This window comes from Scaptodrosophila lebanonensis, unplaced genomic scaffold (assembly GCF_003285725.1).
Source record: "Scaptodrosophila lebanonensis strain 11010-0011.00,11010-0021.00 unplaced genomic scaffold, SlebRS2 tig00001410-arrow-pilon, whole genome shotgun sequence".
NCBI lineage: Eukaryota > Metazoa > Arthropoda > Insecta > Diptera > Drosophilidae > Scaptodrosophila > Scaptodrosophila lebanonensis.
Genome location: NW_022060738.1, coordinates 6,622,945 through 6,644,575, shown reverse-complemented (window position 1 = coordinate 6,644,575; position 21,631 = coordinate 6,622,945). Strand labels below are relative to the sequence as shown.

The 21,631-nt window shown below is 39.7% G+C and overlaps 1 protein-coding gene across 2 annotated transcripts; it reads right to left on the bottom strand.

Moving 5' to 3' along the window:
* On the bottom strand, window positions 1-16,663 carry LOC115630610 (homeotic protein caudal). 2 transcript variants are annotated; one of them, XM_030527235.1, is made up of 3 exons: window positions 15,351-16,663; window positions 8,843-8,896; window positions 1-1,586 (listed from the first exon to the last, which is right to left on the bottom strand). In XM_030527235.1, the coding sequence occupies exons 1-3, from the start codon at window positions 16,135-16,137 to the stop codon at window positions 1,120-1,122; spliced, it is 1,308 nt and encodes a 435-aa protein (XP_030383095.1). In that variant the 5' UTR covers window positions 16,138-16,663; the 3' UTR covers window positions 1-1,119. The 2 variants fall into 2 exon arrangements, with proteins under 2 accessions (XP_030383095.1, XP_030383096.1); XM_030527236.1 differs by lacking the exon at window positions 8,843-8,896 and having other exon boundaries at window positions 15,351-16,650.
* Window positions 16,664-21,631: the final 4,968 nt, after the last annotated feature.

The following is a 21,631-nucleotide window of genomic DNA, read 5'->3' as shown; positions in this document are numbered from 1 at the left end:
TTTGCATTTTTATTTGTACCAAGGCGAAAATTATATTTATTATTTATATGCGTTTCGTTTTTCCATACACACACATATACATATACAAGTATAGTACAATATATTTAATTTGTTGCGTTGCTCGATTGTTGTGCACGGAATACAAACACACAAGTACATACATACCTACACATACTAATGCATGTAGTATGTCTATAATATTATTAATTTAGCTCTTTATATTACACATTAGGACTACAACTAATTTTTATTACATATTTAGAGTAATAAACGTTAAACATTTTGCTACACACACATAGATATGTACGTAATTTCATATTTACAACTTGGATATTAATATTGTTTATATTTTCTATTTCTATATTTCTTTCCTTCTTCCTTTTTTTGCCGATGAAATGGTGATCATTTGAAAATTAATTGCACACAAGTTTTGGGGTTAAGATTAACAAATATTTGCCCCACAATTGGGGAGTGGGAGTTACAATTATTGTGTCTGCTTACTTAAGGCGTTTTGCTTTCTGCTGTCTGCTTTGTGGGTGTCTTCTACAAGTATATGTAAATTATTTAGTTTAAAAAGTGTTACTTGGGGACGGCTATAATTAATTTGTTTTTGTTGCAATTGATCCTAGCTATAAGGGGGCCAGCTTATTAATAGTTTTGCACTTAAGAGCTAAACATTTATGTTCAGAAACAAGCAATGTAAACAAGAATAAAATACATAATCATAATTTATAAAGCATACATATACAAGAAATCATCGCAGCTGAAGCTTCGCTGGTCGGCGTGTAAGAGTGTGGGTGTGGGTTTGGGTGTGTCTGTGTGCCTGCGATCTGACTCCTGTTTCGTGTTTCCTGTGCAGCGTTGAACGCCTCGAATATACAATCACAAAAAATAACAACGTGCAATATTCGAACGCACCCTGCACAGGTTTCGCAGTCAAACTGCTGCCAAACCTTAGGCTAAAGCCATCGCCAGATCACTAGGACACGCTGTGGGAGTGCCATCATTGCCGTTGCCGTTGCCGTCGCCATCGCCGCCACCCAGAATGTAGCTGTTGCCATAGCCAACGGCCGATTGCTCAAATAGAGCCTCCGCCTTTGCCTCGCTGGCATAGTCAGGTCACATCGAAAGCGTGCCGGCTACCGCTGCGGCAGACATTTGTACGCTGTGCTGGAGCGGATGGGAATGGGCGGCCGCAGCAGCCATAGAATGGCTGTGGGCCGCTAGATGCGGATGCAGACGCATGGCGGATATGTTCATGGCCATGGGATTCATTGAGTGCAGTGTGTGCTGCAGATGCAGGCCCGGCTCGAGCTTCGTCTTCGGATCGAGCAGTTGGCTGTAGTCTGTGTGCTGGACACCGCCCATGACATTGGGATCGCTACCCTTTTTGTTTTGCTTGCGCTCTTTGGCGCGTCGATTCTGGAACCAGATCTTCACCTGACGCTCGGACAGAGCTAGCGTCTGGGCGAGCTCACTTTTGCGACGTATGGTGATGTAGCGCGATGTGCAGTATTCCTTCTCCAATTCGAGACGCTGGTAGTCTGTGTAGACGACGCGATATTTGTCCTTGGTGCGGGTTTTGCCTGTAAACGAGAAGAGTTGGAAATTCTTTAAAAAAAAAAAAAAAAAACATACTGATATAAATGTGTATATGTATCTTAAACGTATGCCATGCACATAAGTCAACAAACACTTTATTTTCTCAACGTTCGCAAGGTTCGTGCGCAATCTTGCACGCTGGTGATAATCTTTTCCAGATCGCTATTCCGTTAGCTGCTCTGGTACTCTGGTGAGTGAGTGACTGGCGTCAGTTATACAAACAGCTCCAACTGACAATATTTGAATTATGATACCATCTAGCCCGAGTCCAGGCCGATCCCATGCAACATCCCCATCTTAAGAGCTGTCTGCACGATAAGGCAAGACGTTCTTTTCGGAGAACATCAAAATTTCTCTACTCTTCAAGATCTTTCAACTTTGGCGCGCAAACAGCAAACACCAAACACCTAGAATAGATGGAATACCTAGTTGCCTCCCCAAAAGTAACACAATAGCTGGCTGGTTGGCTGGCTGGCTGGCTGGCGCTGCGCAATTAGTCAATCAAAATTCAAATAAATGACGGCTGCGCCAACGACGTCAACTCAAGAACGCGCCCAGAGCTGCCAGCCACAGGCGAGGCACGAAAAAGGCCAGGGATCATGCCATAGTTGCGCCGGCATACGTGATGGGCACACACACAGACTTATCCGTCTACCCACCCAGTTAGAACACATTTCCACACACATTTCTAAACGACTCGACTCGACGCGACGCGTCGGCAAGGTATCAAGCGCAAGCAGAGTGCAAACATTTTTGGGATTTTGCTCTAATTTTTTATGTACCCGTGTAGTATAAACGTACCCACAATTAAAATTGAGCAAACAGCGGAGCAAACATACAAATATTTTCACAGATGATAAGTTCAAACGACGCACGAAACCATGGAGCTGGAGCGACCGAGCGAGTGTAAGGCGTAGGAGTAGGTGTTAAAGAACCGAATGTGCGCTACACCCGAGGAAGATATATGGCCATGGGGCTGAAGAATATCGGCATGGCATGTGGTTGGGGTTGGGGTTGGGGAGCTGTTGGCTTTTGATTTAGTTAAGCCAATGCAATTTATTGCAGTGTACTAAACACCTCCCTCGGACTACTTCAGACTATCTGTCTGATTCACATCCCCTTTGCTAATCGCGACAGCTTAGTAGTACGCTAGCAGGTCTTTAATATCTGGCCAAAAACGGATTTGTTTCTTATCAGCTACTCTCTCGCTATTCTATTTATTTTTTACACTTTTGTTTAGACGTGAATTTATAGCCCGCCATTGTCGTCTGTTTGCTCAGCCTAATGTAGAAATAGTGGTTCGAGCATGGTAGGGGGTGCAATGGAGAAGAGTGGAGTGGAATAGCGTGGTGTTGCCAAAGCTAAAGCCACATGTTCCTTTTTTCGGTTCACAAATGACTCTTCATTTTATTCAGTCTATCTCTCTAATAATAAATCTACAATTTTCTGTCTCTTTGCAATTTTAGGCGCTTGCTTACGGGTGGGTGTTGGGCCCCGGTCGTAGCTAAAGCTGATAACATCAGTCTATTTGAACAGACTTAGTGGGTAAAGACGGATTTTGGTAACTATCTAGAAATATTTACGGCTATCTTCTAAAGAAAGCTGCACAATCATCCTGGGGATTTTCATAGATATGGCCCTCTTCGTATTTCGCCACGTCCAGTAACAGTTTAGTGGGAAACCTAGTTGGCCCTGTACAAGTAGCTGTACCTCTTTCAGATTTATCAGCACAACCACTGCTTATCTATAGCAAGATTTTCAGCTCCAATTTCTCACACCTGTACAGCAGATAGGCGATAAAAAAAAACTAGCACATCATTACATACTATATATCCGTTCCTGTCTGACCTTCAAGGTCGCTGTGCAATAAATTTTATATAAAACTACAGAGCTCTACAGATATAATTAGTGAAATGTTTTATTGTCAGCGGAAAGCAAATACGCTAGAGCTCTATCACAGATACAGCTCAGAAATGCATAGACCCATCCGTACCAACCCCATCTATGCATATCTGGACTAAGTAAAGATGTCTGAAGCACCTGTCTCTTGGTGCTTAGCTCTGAGCAAATATGCCAGCAGTACAGCCTCAGAATTGTACGAATCTGTGTGACTATTTCTAGTCTCGTCGCCGCTTAGATAAGATACAGCGTACGTATCTACAACATTGCGGTAATGGTGTTGCTGCAACAAAGAGCCTCCCACTCTACGCCTAGAAGTACTCAGTCATATTCACAAATATTTTGATCCCAAATGGCTTTGGTGGAAGACGACAACGACGGCTTTTATATAATCCCAGCGAAAATTTTAATTCATGCTACGTTTTATGTATTTAAAGCCCGCAGAATAAAAAACAAAAAGCAAATCTCACTGCTATATACAAATATATTTTGGCGCGTATGAAGATTAAACAGTACAAATACATTTTATTTGTAATTAAATAAAATTGTTGTGCTGCTTTTACGGGAAGGTGTGAAATTTTTTATGACTTTGTCACTGGCCCGCTAGCTGACTCGCTGTCAGCGGCAAGGTGGCGTAATTTATACATACAAGTATACAAGTAGTATGCTCCATTTAGGGCTGCCATGGGTTAACAGTTAGTGGTGGCTGCTGCTGCCAGTAAGTGAAGTGCATTGCTTTCGAGGTCGACTATACTTACTACTCGTATATCTGCCATTGAAGACACTGATAGACGCACTAAAAGTTTGATTTTGAACAACATTGCATCGTAAATGCACATATTGTGAATTGAATATGAATGGGGGGTTATCTCACCAATACTATATATAAACACATATAGCGTTCCCATAGAGTTCCATATAATGATAGATGAGTTGGTATTGCCTTTACACGCATGGCGGCACAGTTCAAAAGTCTCTAACTGCACGCACTCCCTAATCCCAGTTGAGGTCTATATAAATAAACATCGGCCCAGGCTCATCGATGTTTGCACGGCCAAGTTGTTGGAATTGAAGTTGTTAGGCTTTGTATGGGCTTGTCAGATAAGCCTTAATGGTTGTTCTGCAGCCGGGAGTACTGTGTCAGGGAGTTGGGGTCTCGACCACCAATTGATTGGAGAGCTCATGCCCATGAAGTAAACACTGTGCGCAAAAAAGAGCTGCTGGGGAAGAGCATTAAGGGAAAATTTCCCATGTCTATAACTGGTACAGACTTCAAGATGAGATTTTCTCCAATGTTAAGAAATGTGTTTGTTTAGATCTTAGGTGGGCTGAAAAGTTCGTATATAATAATCAAAACTTTGAGCGTCATCAAATTTGTCAGAAGACTATAAATTGGAAAGCTTTTTATTTGAATCTATACTTCTCTTTTAAAATAGAATAGCGTTCAATTACGCTCAAAAGACATAATGCTACACTATATTATGTGTCTCATGGTAAAAGGCTTTAAGAGCCCCAGCACTGTGAAGCCTGGTAGAATCATAATCTCCTGTCCGTCATTTCTTTATTTTTTGGGGGAAATATATCTCTGAAGAACTTGGCATTGATGGTCCATGGACAAGAAATAGTCCGACTTAGGGACTATCCGACCTGGGTGGAATCAATTTTTGAAGTATACATACATATGTCAAATGTCGCATTTGCATTAATTATTTCAATTTGTCTTAATGTAATGGAATCTAAGCTCATTTGCCCTTCGTTGCTCAGTGTATTAATGAACTACTGATTGAATCTTTAACATTTCGCACACATCTTCACTCAAGTCCGCGCACCCTTAGACTCTTTATTTAACGATTGCCGACTATACAATTTATTTATATTTTTGTATACACGCGCATATATGTATATACATATCTATCTATCTGTAACTTTTTGCCGACAAAGCAAAATGTGCAAACAACTCTAATAGCCGGTAGACTTAAACTTTTATAGCACAGCGGATTATATAATATAAAATTGATTATTTACCATAGAGCAACAACAATAACACCACAATACAAAATGGATCGAACTTTAGTTGCCAATGACAACGACAGTAAATAATTGTTGAGGGCATTATATGAATTTGGGTTATAAATTATCAATATGGCATGGTGTGGAATGGTTTGGTGTGGTAGGAAGGTGCTGTCTTCACAGCTGTAATTGCAGTTGCTGTTGTTGTAGTTGTTGTAGTTGTTGTTAATGCTTTGGCCAGCTGTGGCAAATGTTAAAGAGCCGCTGCTAAGTGGTCGAACAATCTGATTGCGGCAATTATCTGCGCACTCCCAGCGGACAAATCACCGGCCAAGGACATTTGCGGGTTGTTCCCAATCTGCCCTACTTGGTGGTTGTGGCGGCTTGCCGCCGACAGCGTTGTAATATGCACGACTCGGCTTTTTAAACATCCTGCTGCGTGTTAATTTGCCAACAGCCAAGGCATGTTGACAACCAGTGGCCAACATGATGGCTAAATAAACCCACGCTAAGGCACAGCGTGTGCGCAACAACCTATAAGGACAGCGGCATCTCACATCTCTGACAGAGTCGTCTTCGGGGAAACATTTATTACCTGCCAGGCAGCCAGGCAGCCAGCCAGCCTGAGTGCCTGTCCGCCAGCCTTCCTGCCAGTCTGCTCTATTTAAATTTGGAAATTAAAGCTGCCGAAAGTTCCGGCACTCGCCGATTCAAACCGACCAGCAACCCTCCTCCCCCCAACCACTACCCTCTACATCTTGCTCGCCACACAATCGAGCAATTTCGACAATTGCACTCCTGGGATCTGCAGCGCTTGACTTTTCAACACTCAACAATTTGTTTTTGGAGAAATTCTCGTTGTTGCTCTCATCTCGTGGCCCGAACTTAAAGTTAAGCCACAATTTTGCGCACTTTTTCTCTGCTCGTTGCCTTTTTTTTTTTGCACAACTGCAGCCGAATCGTGGCAAGAGCAGCAGCATCATAAATATGTTTTGGGCCAGAGCCAGAGTGAAAGACAGAGCGGAGCAACAACAACAACAACAACAACGGGTTCGTCTCTCACCACCCAAGCGACAATATAACAATAACATTTATTTGGCATTTTGCTGCTGTTTTAGCTGCTGTTATATCGTAAATATTAGCTCAAATTACATCATAAAATCATTTGATTCGATTTGACGTTTATTCTTTTTTCGCCATTTCAGTGTGGGCTTTTCCCTGTTTCCTTTTTGCATTTGGTGAAAAATTTACCACCTTTGTGGCCGGAAAAGTGTGGCATTTTAGGCTCTATTGTTTTTGTTGTAAATCAGCGCTCGCGTTGGCTGCTGCAAGTGCCGTAAGATGCCATATAAGTGGCACCAGGCAGAGAGCAGGCAGTCATATATACACAATCATATATACAAGTGCCAAGATCTGACACACGACAAATATGGAGAGCAGGGTCTATCAGGGTCTATATATCAAAATGCAGCATCCATTCCAGCAGCGGTTGCAGACAAGAATGTTGCTTATAGATTTAAAATATCAAATATTGCAAATCCTTTATTGATGATGTTAGCTTTTCAATTTCCCCGCGTGCATATTTTAAATCTATATAATAAAGCAAGCGAACGACTAGTTTCTAAAATAAGTAATTATTTGAACATAAATTGGTTTGGGAAGTGTGAAGACTGCATTAGAGTTTCCTCTCAAGAAGCTTGCTTATATATTAAAAATATTAGAAAAGTTCGTACAGCTGATTAAGTATTGCATATCCTATACCGATGATGTTAGCTTTTTAATTTTCTCTCATATATACACTTTGAATCTATATGATTATAGTAAGTAAGCAAACATGAAAATAAATAGTGGTTTTGGTTCTTATCGAAGATTACAAATCCTTTATTGATGATGTTAGCATTTAAATGTTCCCGTATGCATATTTTGAACCTATATATTTAAGCTTAATTTTTGAAGTGTGAAGACTGCTTAAGCGATTCCTCTCATATATCAAAAGGCAGAAACCGTGCCGTGCAGAAAAGACAATTTATCAAACGTAGCAAACGTGTTAGCTTTCCAATTTTCCCTCTGGCATATTTTGAATCTATATAATTAAGCAAGTGGTTTTGGAAGTGGGAAGACTGCTTTAAAGATTCCTAACATATCGAGTATACCAGGAGCTAAAAATATATTGATTTGCAACTCCGAAACAAATGGAAATTCTCTCCAAGGCGCAAACTTTGTATCTATAGGAGTAAGGAAGTGTTAGCAAACAACATCCATATGTACTCTTCGACTTAAAGAGTAGTTGGTAAGCTTTATGTAAAGGTAATGTCTGACTCTCTAGAATTTCTAGACCTTAAAAAGGAAACAGTCGTGTCATTGCTCTAATGAAGCCATTAAAACCCATTCGTTGCCTATCTGTCTCTACATCTAAGCCTTTCCTTTCTGTTCAAACCCCAACTTGTGATACGAGTCCCATAAAAATAGCACACATACGGCCGCTCTCACCACACTATTAACGAAATTCAAAATGGCGTACACAACATTAAACATGCAACATGCCAACTCTATATATACACACACATACATACATCCATATATGATGAATATGCAAAGGCAGGACGTCCCCGTTCGCCCCCAGCACGAACCGCGCCGTCGCGCCCTGACACGCAGCATTATAAATGCCAAAGAGGAGAGAAAAAATTATCAGATCGCGTGCAACAACAGCTAGGAATGCACAATTGTACGTGCCTCGGCAAATGTGGCACGCAAGCAGGCGAGGATTGGGGCGGAGGAAGACGATGGTGGCACGCCATTGGCGGCACCGGTTTCTTTATTCATTTTCTTTTGTTTTGTTTTTTTTTTTTTTTAATATATGGTCGACTGCTTTTTTATGGAAACTAACGCGACCGCGAGAGGAGTGGCGCCGCGGTTAGAAAATGGCAGTTCCCAAGTCACAAGTTGGGCCGACGGAAAGGTCGAAGCCGAAGCCAGAGCCATTGCTGATGCCATGGTCTGGGGGCTACGGCTAAGAGGCTGAAGTACTGCAAGCGTCGCCATTAAAGTCATAAATACGCGCAGGCAAAAATTATTTTCAAATTTACGTTAATTATTTTAATGCGAGTGGCATGCAATAAAATTTATATGCGATATATGGCACAATATACTACGATATGATATATGTATGGATGTATGTATGGATGTATGTATGGGCTCATTTATGAGCCTCACATGCAAACAAAGGGGGAACGAACAAAAAGAACAACAGCAGGAGCAACAACAAAAAAAAGAAGGGATTTTAGGAAAACTTGCGATAAAGAAGAATATGGTAAAAATTTAAAGCTCCTACCGCTTGGGTCCAGCAACTCTGTTATGTCCTCTAAATGGGGCGTGCTGCAATGCTCTGCGGATGGTTTAAAAATTGCTAATATTGATTAGTGGTTGTGTTCAGAAATTCTAAATAGAAAATTGTAGATGTAATTAAAACTAATTTATACTAGGCTATCAGAAAAGCTGTCATTTTATAGGAATACATTTCAATAGGCAGCCGTTCCAGTACATTAATTTCCAGGTAATAAAGACACAATTTTAAGTAAGCCACAATCATTTAAATGGGCCGCCCAAGATTGGTTTGTGACCAAAAACTGCAGGTATGTTAAGTACTTAATAGAAACAGAGTAGAAATGTAATTTTAACAAATAACTACAACCAGCTATATTCGTAAGTATACCAATAATGTTTCAATATTCGAGGCAGACCACTATTGTCGTGAAATATTTCAAAAACTTAACGTACTATCGGAATTCGATGTTAATCAAAGAACAGATTTAATAAAAAAATGTAGCACTATGATTGAGGAAGGCCTTTCTTTTAGAAGTCCCTAATTTTAAAACTGTGATCCAAATCGATTAACATTTCACTTCACACTGACTTGATTGATAAGAAGTGGCGCTATAGAGCTACCAACATTCCAAGCAGCCCACTATTGTCATGAAATATGTCTTTAATAAAAGCATAACTATGGGAATTCTATGTTAGTTAGAGAACAGATTAAATAAAAACATTGATTGAGGAAGGCCTTTCTTTTAGAAGTCCCTTATTTTAAAACTGTGATCCAAATCGATGAAAAAATTCACTTCACGCTGACTTGATTGATAAGAAGTGGCGCTGTAGACATACCAACATTCCAAGCAGCCCACTATTGTCATGAAATATGTCTTTAATAAAAGCATAACTATGGGAATTCTATGTTAGTTAGAGAACAGATTAAATAAAAACATTGATTGAGGAAGGCCTTTCTTTTAGAAGTCCCTAATTTTAAAACTGTGATCCAAATCGATTAACATTTCACTTCACGCTGACTTGATTGATAAGAAGTGGCGCTATAGAGCTACCAACATTCCAAGCAGCCCACTATTGTCATGAAATATGTCTTTAATAAAAGCATAACTATGGGAATTCTATGTTAGTTAGAGAACAGATTAAATAAAAACATTGATTGAGGAAGGCCTTTCTTTTAGAAGTCCCTTATTTTAAAACTGTGATCCAAATCGATGAAAAAATTCACTTCACGCTGACTTGATTGATAAGAAGTGGCGCTATAGAGCTACCAACATTCCAAGCAGCCCACTATTGTCATGAAATATGTCTTTAATAAAAGCATAACTATGGGAATTCTATTTTAATCAGAGAACAGATTTAATAAAAATATATAGCAATACGATTGAGGAAGCCCTTTGTTAAGTCCTTAATTTTAAAGCTGTGAGCCAAATCAATCGAAAATTCCACTTCACGCTGACTTGATTGATAAGAAGTGGCGCTATAGAGAGTGTGTAAAAAATAGAATATTTGCTGGCCATTGTTTATGTTCAAATAGGCTCCTACAAATTTATTGACAATTTGCCCATCGTAAAATTATTAAACAAAATAATATGCAATAAATTATCGGGCGGTTGGTGTGAACTATAAATTTTCTAGCAGCAACAGAAGCGGCCACAGACACATAATGCACACACCGTGTTGTTATCTTAGTGGGTTAAACAACAGATTGGGTCAACGTGCAACAATATTTGAATAATCTTTGTAGCAACAATGTGCTGTGCGATGCGCAAACACCAGCTTCAGCCCCAGTGCCACTTCTAGTGCCTCTGGAGGCTGCACTGATGCAGTGAGTAGGGAAGAAGAAGAAGCAAAATATATAGCTGTGTATGGAATCGTGTGCTATTTGCTTGGCCCTTGAACTTGAGCGCGCTCGCCCGCACACAAAACTGCAATATAATCAAAGCCGCATTAACTGCTTGTTTACAAGCTCTCGACTGTGTTTGGCCTGGCTCGTTAAATTCATCCAATAATAATCATAATCATAATTAAAGGTGAATAAAAATCAGAGCACAATATTGCGCTCATATATATTCATTATTATTATTATTATTATACGATACGAGTATGCCCGTATAGGAATTTTACTATTGCGACGACCATTTCTGCTCATTTTCCAACAGCACATTTAGTTTATTTTTTATAATTATTGCTACTTTATTGTATTTCTAAGCGATTACATCCACAATATATGGTATATGGCTCCTAGCCTTATGGTTGACTGCAAATCTTGCCAGCAATAAAAGTATTCGCGTCCCGTCTATAAAAAGAATCACCCTCGCTATTGCGTAATGAGTAAACTTGGTAGCCCGTCAGATAGTCAAAATTCTCGTACACTGGCAGAAAGTGATTTCAATTCCTCAAATCATATCGCACTAAAAAACTGCAGGTAAACTAAAATTAAATCCAATGACATCCAAATATAATAGAAAAGTCTTCTTTAATGAATCATAAGATTTGAAAAATATTAGGTTTAAATCATTTGTCATCTTTCTTTGGCAACAAATGTTTTCAGAAGTTGTCCATTAATCGTAGTGTTTCAAGACAAATCATATCCATCATCTTTCTTTGATTTAATGCTATTCAAGTGTTGATCTGCTAAAAAAGAGCGGTTAGGCATTTGATTCAACATTGCACAAAATAAAAACTTAGGACAATCAGTAGAAATAAAGACGGGAATAGAAAAAATCGTTGGTGCGAAATCTGGCATATTCGATTGCGTTATATATGTATAATTGAAAAATAAGCGAAAACAAAGCTTCCAGATTTTATAAAAATCAGATCAATGAACTATAATCAAATCAGACCCATTCTCAGACCATCGTACGCAGGGAGTTTCTGAGACAACTGCCAAAATAAATTGGCAAATAAAACTCTATCTGCGACAAAAACATACAAAACTTAAAGCGCTTTATATTTTTGACATCACTTTGCCTGGAAATTGTTAAGTTTCTCTCGGTGTGCAACATGTTTACAAATTTATTTTTGCCCGCCTCCATATGATATATTGTTGAAACGTGTGCTCGCATAAGCTTGACACGTTTCCCGCTTGACAATCAACGCCAAGCAATGTGTCAGTCAACCTGTGCGTCACTCAAGCCTACTAGCAGCCAGATAGAGAATCAAAATGGGACTGAAACTCTGACTGACAATGAGATACAGATATGCATAGCTTTCAACGTTTAGGGACTGGAATTTGTTGATGGAAACAAAATATTTGCTGCTCTACAAAAACCACCACGTACGAGGGATTTTGATTGACAAATGGATTTCGGTTTCACCTTATAACTTGAATCTTAGGTTCTAATAGCAAACCTTGTAATTATAACCTATTTTATGTTGGTTGGTCAATTTGACTTGGAATGGTTCAGTTGCATATCAAACCTCAATATATGCTTCCTAAAGGGGTTTTTGTTTTTGCAAAGAAAGAACATTTCATCAAATATGATGAAATTGTACAATTTTGTTATGGAAGGTTCTGTATTTTTTATAGAGGTACTTGAAACCTCAGGTAGAACATCATAACTGGCCAAGAGGCCTAAATGTGTTCAAAAAAGACAGCCTACCTATTATTTTATGGTTAAAATAAAAGTGAACCGTTTTGCATTCTCTATGACCGAGATTGCAAATCCACGGTACTCCAATGAGCAATCAACAAATAGCATGTTATACAGTTCCGAGTCCTAAACAGTTTATGAAGGGCTTTGCAGCTACTTAACAATTAACAAAAACAAAAACCCAATACACAAACATTCGAAATAACAACGAACTCCAGTTATTACCAATATCGCTATCAATACAAATAGAGGCCCACATTTGTTTATACAACTGAGCCCAAAACAAATGCCCAGTGAAAATAGAGTCAAGCGCTAATCCTGTCATGTCAATCATGCGCCCTGCGCCTCCTGCCTTTCAGACATTTCTGGCATTGCGCTCTGGCTGTCCCGCTGGCTGTCGATGTTTAGATGAACTCCGAGGCCTAATCAACAGCGACTTCATTTTGACACATGCGTCGCCGACGTCCCGGACGTGTCGCTGTCGTCATTGCACGTTTCCCATACCAAATATATATACGTAGTATATTGATAACGACGATAACGATCGACACATAGCGCACTCTATATAAACGCGCCTAGGCTGAACGTGGCCATTTTTAATGGCTTATCAAGGCGGCCCTATGTAACCTCTATATGGGTATGTATACTACTCGTATGTGTATATACTATACTCGTATATATCTATGCATGCATTGACATGTGTCTTAATGCCTACGAGTGCGTTTTTTGGGACTAGACATTTGGGCAACATGTCAGACTGCATTGGGGCTTTATAAATATCTATTTGAGCGCAGTTGCTCGACTCCGATATATAAATTTTGTGCTTACTGACAAATTAAATCTCAATGTGTCATGTGGCATTAAGTTGTATAGTATGAGGCCTGTGGAGACACTGTCAAATGCAATATGGACAGCAAATATTCAGCTAAGACCGACAACTCTTTTAGCTAGTGTTTTGGCAAAGTTGCTTATCACCATCAAGACCATCGATATTCGCGGAAATACCCGACGGCTAAAAATATTTCAACATTTTTTAGGGCCTCGTTTTCCGTCCAAAATATGAATAGCAAAAAGATTTAAGCGTAAATGTCGCTATTTAGTTTTATTGGAAGTAACACTAATTTTTATTGGTTTATGGCTATATTGTTTTAATCAATACGCCAGCGTGCTTATCAGGCAAGCGCGATAGCACGCCCGCTTTTGATATGACCAAATTAATAGAACGCACCCCCAGCCCCAGCCCCAATCCGAATTCCGAATTCCGAATGTTCCTCTAACGTTCCCGGCGATGGAGCATTATTGACGAGCCAGACGTGCCAGTATTCATTTAACAAAGGTTGCCCACACTAATCTAATCGCAAAAAATAAAAACCTGCCAGAGCCAGAGCCACAGCCAGAGCCATTGAAACGCAAGTACCACCGACAATAATAACAACGACAACGACATGCGAGCAGAACATTTTATTGCCACACCTATTGACGACATAGTCGAGTGATTCTAGAGGTCTGGGTCTGGGTATGGCATGTGTACGAGTGAGTGTAGGATTGGTGTGATATGACAAGAAATGCACCGAAAGCTAAGCAAATAACGACACAATTCCAAATGCCACATTAGTCAGCCAATAATTGGACAATTGATGAAGGTGAAGCTTCTAGGATACTTGGGGGTTACCCCTTCACTTGCTTCACTTCTTTAAGCGCCACGGTGCAGAGACATTCAGATATGATTGTTATGCAATAAATAAACCAAACTTAAGTTGCCTTGTCGGCTTGACCAACTGGATTAAGCAACAGCTATAGTCGAACATACAGCCAGCCCGGCAATAAACGTTAATTGCACACCAACAGATTTTATGAGCTTAATGGATATCGTCGATATCGTCTGCTGCTGTCAACTTGAACTCTGCCATAAATTCTGAGCGTGTGCACGTGCGCCCCTGTCTCCATACGAGTATGCCCGCCTGTCTGCATATTTGCATTGGCATTCAATGGCGGGCGTTGTGCAAAGAGTTTTTTTTTTTTTCAGCAAAGATTGTGTCCAAAATAATAATAATAATAAAAAGGAAGTGTGCATAAAAAAGCGCAAACAACAAACTAAAACATAAAGCCGTGCAACGGGAAACACGATGGTTCAGCTATTAGATCCCCGCGCCCCTCCACACCTGGGCGCTAATTACTGTGAGAGTAGTGTGATGGTGGTGTCCATTCTTCGGTATTTGCATTTTCCATTAGAGGAGCTTGGATTGTTTGAAAGATTAGAATAACCCGACGCGGTTTTATTGATAAATTGATTTACGATACTAAATTAGTCAACAACAAATTTTGTTTGGTACATAAATCAAAGCGACATGCCATCGACGCCTTACTGCGACGACCCGTTCCTTGTCCCATCCCCCTCCCCCTTCTCCCGCCACCAGCACGACCCTCATAAAGCCAAGTCAAACATTTGAAGTTTTATGAGCCAATGTCTGATGAATCTCGGCGCTTTGCTGCGCAAGCCAATTGCTCAGTTATAAAATTATGTTTCTTTTTAGCAAAGCGCGAACAGCACGAGCTTAACTTTAAAAAAAATCGAATACAATGGCTACGCTTTAGCCCTCGAGGCGGATGCTGGAAAAACCAGTGGAGTAGTGAGTAATGAAGGTGAGTTTCATTGGAATGGAAGGTGCAATCAAGCCAGACAATAAAATACCGAATGTTGGGGGACGACAATTTAAAATTGGATTATATTAGAGGTACCCTATCGTTATTGAACTATTTTGCAAAAATGGGTGAAGGATTACGAAATGTTGCAATCGAAACTTGAAGAGCTACTCTGATTCAGTTGTTTTTTTGACTCCATTACATTACATGGAAAATACTTCATAGTTTGTGTTCATCCTTTCTGTACGAGCTATGATGAAAATATGATCGAATTATTACCTGGCTGCGGTTGCGCTGGATACGACGGCTTCTTCATCCAATCGAAATACTGGGGTTTGGCGGGCGAGCTACGATTATTGTTGTTAGCTGCAACGCTGTTGTTGTTGTTATTGTGCGTAGACGGGCTGTTGTTGTTGTTGGCAGCCACGCTTAAATGATGCGCCAAATGATGGGGCGACGATGCCGAAGTCGGTGCACCCGGACTAGATATTTCGCTGCCCGATACCGTAATCGGAGGCGATGGCAAGCCTTCGGTAATATGTTGTTGTTGCTGTTGTTGCGCTGCCGCCGCTGCTGCTGCTGCTGCTGCCGCCGCCGCATCGTTGCCAATACTGCCACCCGTCTCATTAAGTTGTGTGCTGCCCGGCGCCGCTCCCACAACTGCTGAACTGTTGCTGCTGCCCGAACTGGCGGAGCTGCTGGATCCGCCGCTCGGCAAGCCGCCCGTTACATGCGCATGATGATGCTGCATCAGCTGATGGGCCGAGACGGGCACATTCTGGGGAAAGTTATCCGCAGATGTTGTCGAGCCAGATGCGGGCGAGTGCCAATCGCTGGCACTGGCCGCTGCCGAGTGGAACATGTGATGGGGATTGTAGTACATCTGGTGGGCGGCATGGTGCGCGGCATGCGGAGAGTCTATATCGCCCAGAAACTGATGATTAGGTCCCGTGGGATAGTTGGGTGTCCAGTTCCATGGCTGGCCGGCGGCGGATGCTGCGTAGGCCAAGTTGGCGGGACTGTGTTTCTGGGTGTATGGCAGTGTGTTGTAATAGTGTGAAACCATTTTGGACACAAATGCGTTTGAGGTTAGGCACACGTATGCAGATGATAATAACTTTGATTATTTCAGAATTAAGCAGTTTGTAATTAAGTTCTTCACTTTCGCTTCTCAAAACGCTCTTATCTCTCCTTATTGATGCACTTTGATTACATTTAAATACACATTTTACAAGCTCATTCGTTGGACCTTTTTTGCTGCGTTGCTTTGTCAATTGTATGGTTTTTGCTTTCACATGTCTTATCTGTCTTTCGCTTTTGGAGGCGCACACACATTCAACAGCGGCTCAGCCGTTCCACCGCTATCAACAATTCACAATAGAGCTAATCCGTTAACACTTTACGACTTATCGATTGTTTGATGGCGAAATCGAGATCGCTTGCAATTAGTTAATTACTATTTTAGTACCGATTTACGATGTGCTTGCACAATTTATTGTCCAACTGCCGCTTTACGTTTGGATTATTGCGAACTGGGATTTGGAAAGCAGGTATGCGGTAGTAAAGAGAATGTAGACAAAAATTGAATTTTTTTTAACAATTCTATTTGCTTTCAACTGCCGTTTTACGTGTGGCTTGTTGCGACGTTAACCGCAGTCGAACTCGTACTGAACTCAACAAACGCCGCACTGATAAAAAACCAAAAATTCAAGGCACAGCAATATAACTGCCTGTGCTTGACAACCCACCCGCCGTTCAAACAAACTCAGCTGTCATCTCACTTGCACTCACACGCTCGCTCGCAAGACAAGCAGTTAACGGTCACTATTCTCATTTCCGCCCAGTGTTTGAAATTCAAGATGGCTTATGTTTACTTGCGCTGCCTCGCTCTATTCGATTTTTCACTCACATGAGCTCGCCATATCTATCAGTTGACTCCGCCCTTCCCGGCTTTGGGGCGGGCAGGTAAAAATCTTCAACTTTGCGACAAGAAATACCATGGTAGGCGTTAGAGCGGATTAGTTGGTTTTTTACGTTATGATCACTTCGATTATTGTAATTGCCACTCACAAAAAGCCGTTAGTACACTAGGCCGAGCGAAAAAAAACCTAAGGCCGAAGTTAAATTTCTCGCCTTAGGCCTTAGCACTATTTCTAATCAGCTGCATTTTGTTTACAAAGCGATTGGAATAAAATATCGTAATGTTTGAAGTGTAACAAATTCAATACGAGCAACTATTTATGAATGGTTTTGACGAAAGACAATAATTGTATCGTTCGTTACTGAAGAAGGTGAAGAAGCATGGAGTAATGACCAGATTAAATGAGGAAGGAAGTCGATGCACTCAAGATCTAATGCCAAGCAATAATCACAGTCCCAGTAGTTATTTTCTAATGTGCACCGTGTTGTAATTAACATAATTAAAATTAATTTATTAAATTAAAACAAACCTTTATTTCAACTTATTAAGGGTTAGTGAAGCAGAGTAAAACACAAATCAATCAAAATTACACACAAATCCTGTCTAATTATTAGGGGCCTAAATTAAGCTCAACTAAATTTGTGTCGGGATAACTGACGGGGCTCAGTGTATCTTGATAACAAAGCTAGTGCCTTCAAAAACAGCTATACGTCTAGTGTAACAAGTCGTTCACTTATGACGACTGTCGACGTTATTACATAAATACTTCCCTCATCCCTCCCTATATCAATATAGTTTTATAGTACCAAAGACTGTCTGAAGGGTATCAAATCTGCAACGTAACTCAAGAATAGAACAGATATTTATTTTATATACCCAGCACTCAACCAAGAGTAGATCAAAAACGATAGATCGCGCGGTTTCGAATCACATATATGTACCATACCTTTCGTATACATGCATGATCAGGATGATTAACCGTGTTAACCGTCTATCTGATTCAAGCACTAACAGTTTTAGTTGAACGGTGGCTACTTTTTTAAGGCACTATGTCAGGTGACTATATCTTTTGCTGTCACAAAAACTGTATGATTTAGAAACAGTTATTGTGCGAAAAACTTTCTGTGTATAAAGATTTTGGAACCAAATGGTTTTGCACGTCTAGTGGGTCGCGAAAAAAACTTCTTAGCTTGTTCCAGCTTGTTTTTTGGCTTTTAAAATCACTGGAATCAAATCACATTTTTACATTGATTGGTCCCACGTTGGCTCAATATCATCGCATCAAGTACTTGCACGTTCAAATCACACAGAGGACGTAGTGTATCGGCTCTTTACATGCACGAGCCGAAGGAGAGCTGAAGTTGCGCTACTCTGGGCAGAACACAGACAAATGAAACCCTTCGTCCTTCTGCTTTCAAAACAGTAGGTCGAGGCCGCGTAAAAAACAGCTTGCTAGGATGCTGGATGTGGGAGAAGTGGTGCAACGATGGCGTTTTTGTGTGCTGGGGACATTATTGGCTCTAAGCATTTGCCGCATAAAAAGTTGCAGTTTAATTTGGGACAACAAGTACTGATTACTAATTATTAAAAAAACAAGAAAGGAATGCTAAAGTCGAGCAGGCTCAACTCTTAAATACCCTGTACCGCCCCACAAAAAAGTAATTAAATTAATTAATTAATTTAATTTAATTAATTAACTAAATTAATTTAATTAATTAACTAAATATTAACTAATTAAATATAAAATATTCCATGCATGCATACATACATTTACATTTCCATCAGAATCGTGCCTTATGCGTGTTTGTGTACTTGCACATATGTATGTATGTGTGCATTGGGCCTGGTTATATGGCTATAACTTTCTTTCCGATCATTCTATCATAATGAAACTTGGTATACGGATATATAATTACTAACTGGATGTGTCTACCAAATTTTAGTTCAAAATTCCAAGAATTACGGGAGTTATAGAAAATCGTTAATAGGGGGGGAGTGGGGGGGTGGATTAGAAAAAATTAACAAACTCGTCCTTTCCCGGTCTCAGGAGAATCTGTATACCAAGTTTGGTTATTCTAGCTCTTATACTTTCGGAGATCCTTGCGTTCATACAGACAGACAGACGGACAGACGGACATGGCTATATCGACTCGGCTTGTCATGCTGATCAAGAATATATATACTTTGTTGGGTCTACCAAGCCTCCTTCTGTGTGTTCCATGTGCACTCGCACAAAACTAATATACCCTTGTACCCTTTGGGTACAGGGTATAATTATCAGACTCGTTTTGCTTTTCCATACTACTTAAATATTTATATTAATTTATATACATGTGTGATGTTATTTCCTTTTAGCGTCTGAAGACTGGCTCCCCATGGCCTCAATATAGAATTTAAGACCGCCTATATCTCAATATGTTATTCATGTCGAACTTTAAATCTATCCACACTTGCCGCCTTTCTTATTTGTAATAATAAGTCATAACGAATTTTTATATTTTTCTGTGGCACGTACCTGTTTGCCCACAAAAATTGCTCCTCGCAAGGCCAGTAGCCACCAGACAGCAAGTAATTTTTATACCCTGTACCCAAAGGGTACAAGGGTATATTAGTTTTGTGCGAGTGCACATGGAACACACAGAAGGAGGCTTGGTAGACCCCACAAAGTATATATATTCTTGATCAGCATGACAAGCCGAGTCGATATAGCCATGTCCGTCTGTCTGTCTGTCTGTCTGTCCGTCTGTCCGTCTGTCTGTCTGTATGAACTCAAGGATCTCCGAAAGTATAAGAGCTAGAATAACCAAACTTGGTATACAGATTCTCCTGAGCCCGAGAAAGGACGAGCTTGTTCATTTTTCCCGATTTATTTATTTTTTGTGGGGTGGTACAGGGTATTTAAGAGTTGAGCTTGCTCGACTTTAGCATTCCTTTCTTGTTTTAATTTATTTCTGTACTTAATTTCCATTAAACCTTATCAATATTGCGTAATTATTGTTTGTAATATTATGTTAAATGTCTAGAACAATTTACCATTGAACAGTTGAAGCTACCATGATTTTAAAAACACTACTCTTATTTTATTAAAATTTTTGAAAATATGTGGAAAAAATTGAATAATTGCATTTATTTTTCGTTTATTGAATTTTCCAGTAGCAGGAAGTGAATGGGGGATTCTGCATTCCGAAAAGAAAAAGTTGATTTGAAAACAAGAAAGGAATGCTAAAGTCGAGCAGGCTCAACTCTTAAATACCCTGTACCGCCCCACAAAAAAGTAATTAAATTAATTAATTAATTTAATTTAATTAATTAACTAAATTAATTTAATTAATTAACTAAATATTAACTAATTAAATATAAAATATTCCATGCATGCATACATACATTTACATTTCCATCAGAATCGTGCCTTATGCGTGTTTGTGTACTTGCACATATGTATGTATGTGTGCATTGGGCCTGGTTATATGGCTATAACTTTCTTTCCGATCATTCTATCATAATGAAACTTGGTATACGGATATATAATTACTAACTGGATGTGTCTACCAAATTTTAGTTTAAAATTCCAAGAATTATGGGAGTGAAAATCGTTAATAGGGGGGGAGTGGGGGGGGGTGGATCAGAAAAAATGAACAAACTCGTCCTTTCTCGGGCTCAGGAGAATCTGTATACCAAGTTTGGTTATTCTAGCTCTTATACTTTCGGAGATCCTTGAGTTCATACAGACAGACAGACGGACAGACGGACAGACAGACAGACAGACAGACGGACATGGCTATATCGACTCGGCTTGTCATGCTGATCAAGAATATATATACTTTGTGGGGTCTACCAAGCCTCCTTCTGTGTGTTCCATGTGCACTCGCACAAAACTAATATACCCTTGTACCCTTTGGGTACAGGGTATAAAAAATATTGTCCTTACATTACTGCGTATTAGTGTCGCACCCATTACCATCTTCGGCCGTATAAAATATTCGAATTATATAAAATGCTGTCCTTACATTATTGCTCATTAGTATCTACATATACTCGTATTTCTAGATATCAATATTCCACTTGAAATTTCAGTTTTATTGTGCCACTTTAAATGACAAAATCACTGCTCTCTCTTAACATTTTCAATTATTAACCAATCGTAATACTGATGGCGCCATATAATGAGTCGTCAATGACTTGCAAACAAACAGCGGCCTTAAAACGATAAAAAATGTACACACACACAACCACTTGCTATATTTATACAACATAATTGTGCAAACTAAAAATTCTTATAGTTTCTATGTCATATGTCAATAATTTAACTATAAACGCGTGCCTCTATTGGCGAGAAAACGGCTCTCAGTTTATCCGAAAACTGGTGAATTTATTAATGACTTTCTTTGCGGAGCAGCATAATTTCATGTGATATGTCGGAAGAAAATTTTGTAACGCTCTAACCATAAAAGAATAATAATAATATTCAGCGATTATATTGTGTTTTTTTTATTTATGATAAAAGCATTGTATGTCTTAAGTCAGTACTGTTTTTCAATTTTCTGCCAGCCAATCAGGACTTGTTGTCCCAAATCAATTAAATAAATAATAAAACATATTACAATAACTTTACTTAAGATTCAGATTATACTTGTAATGA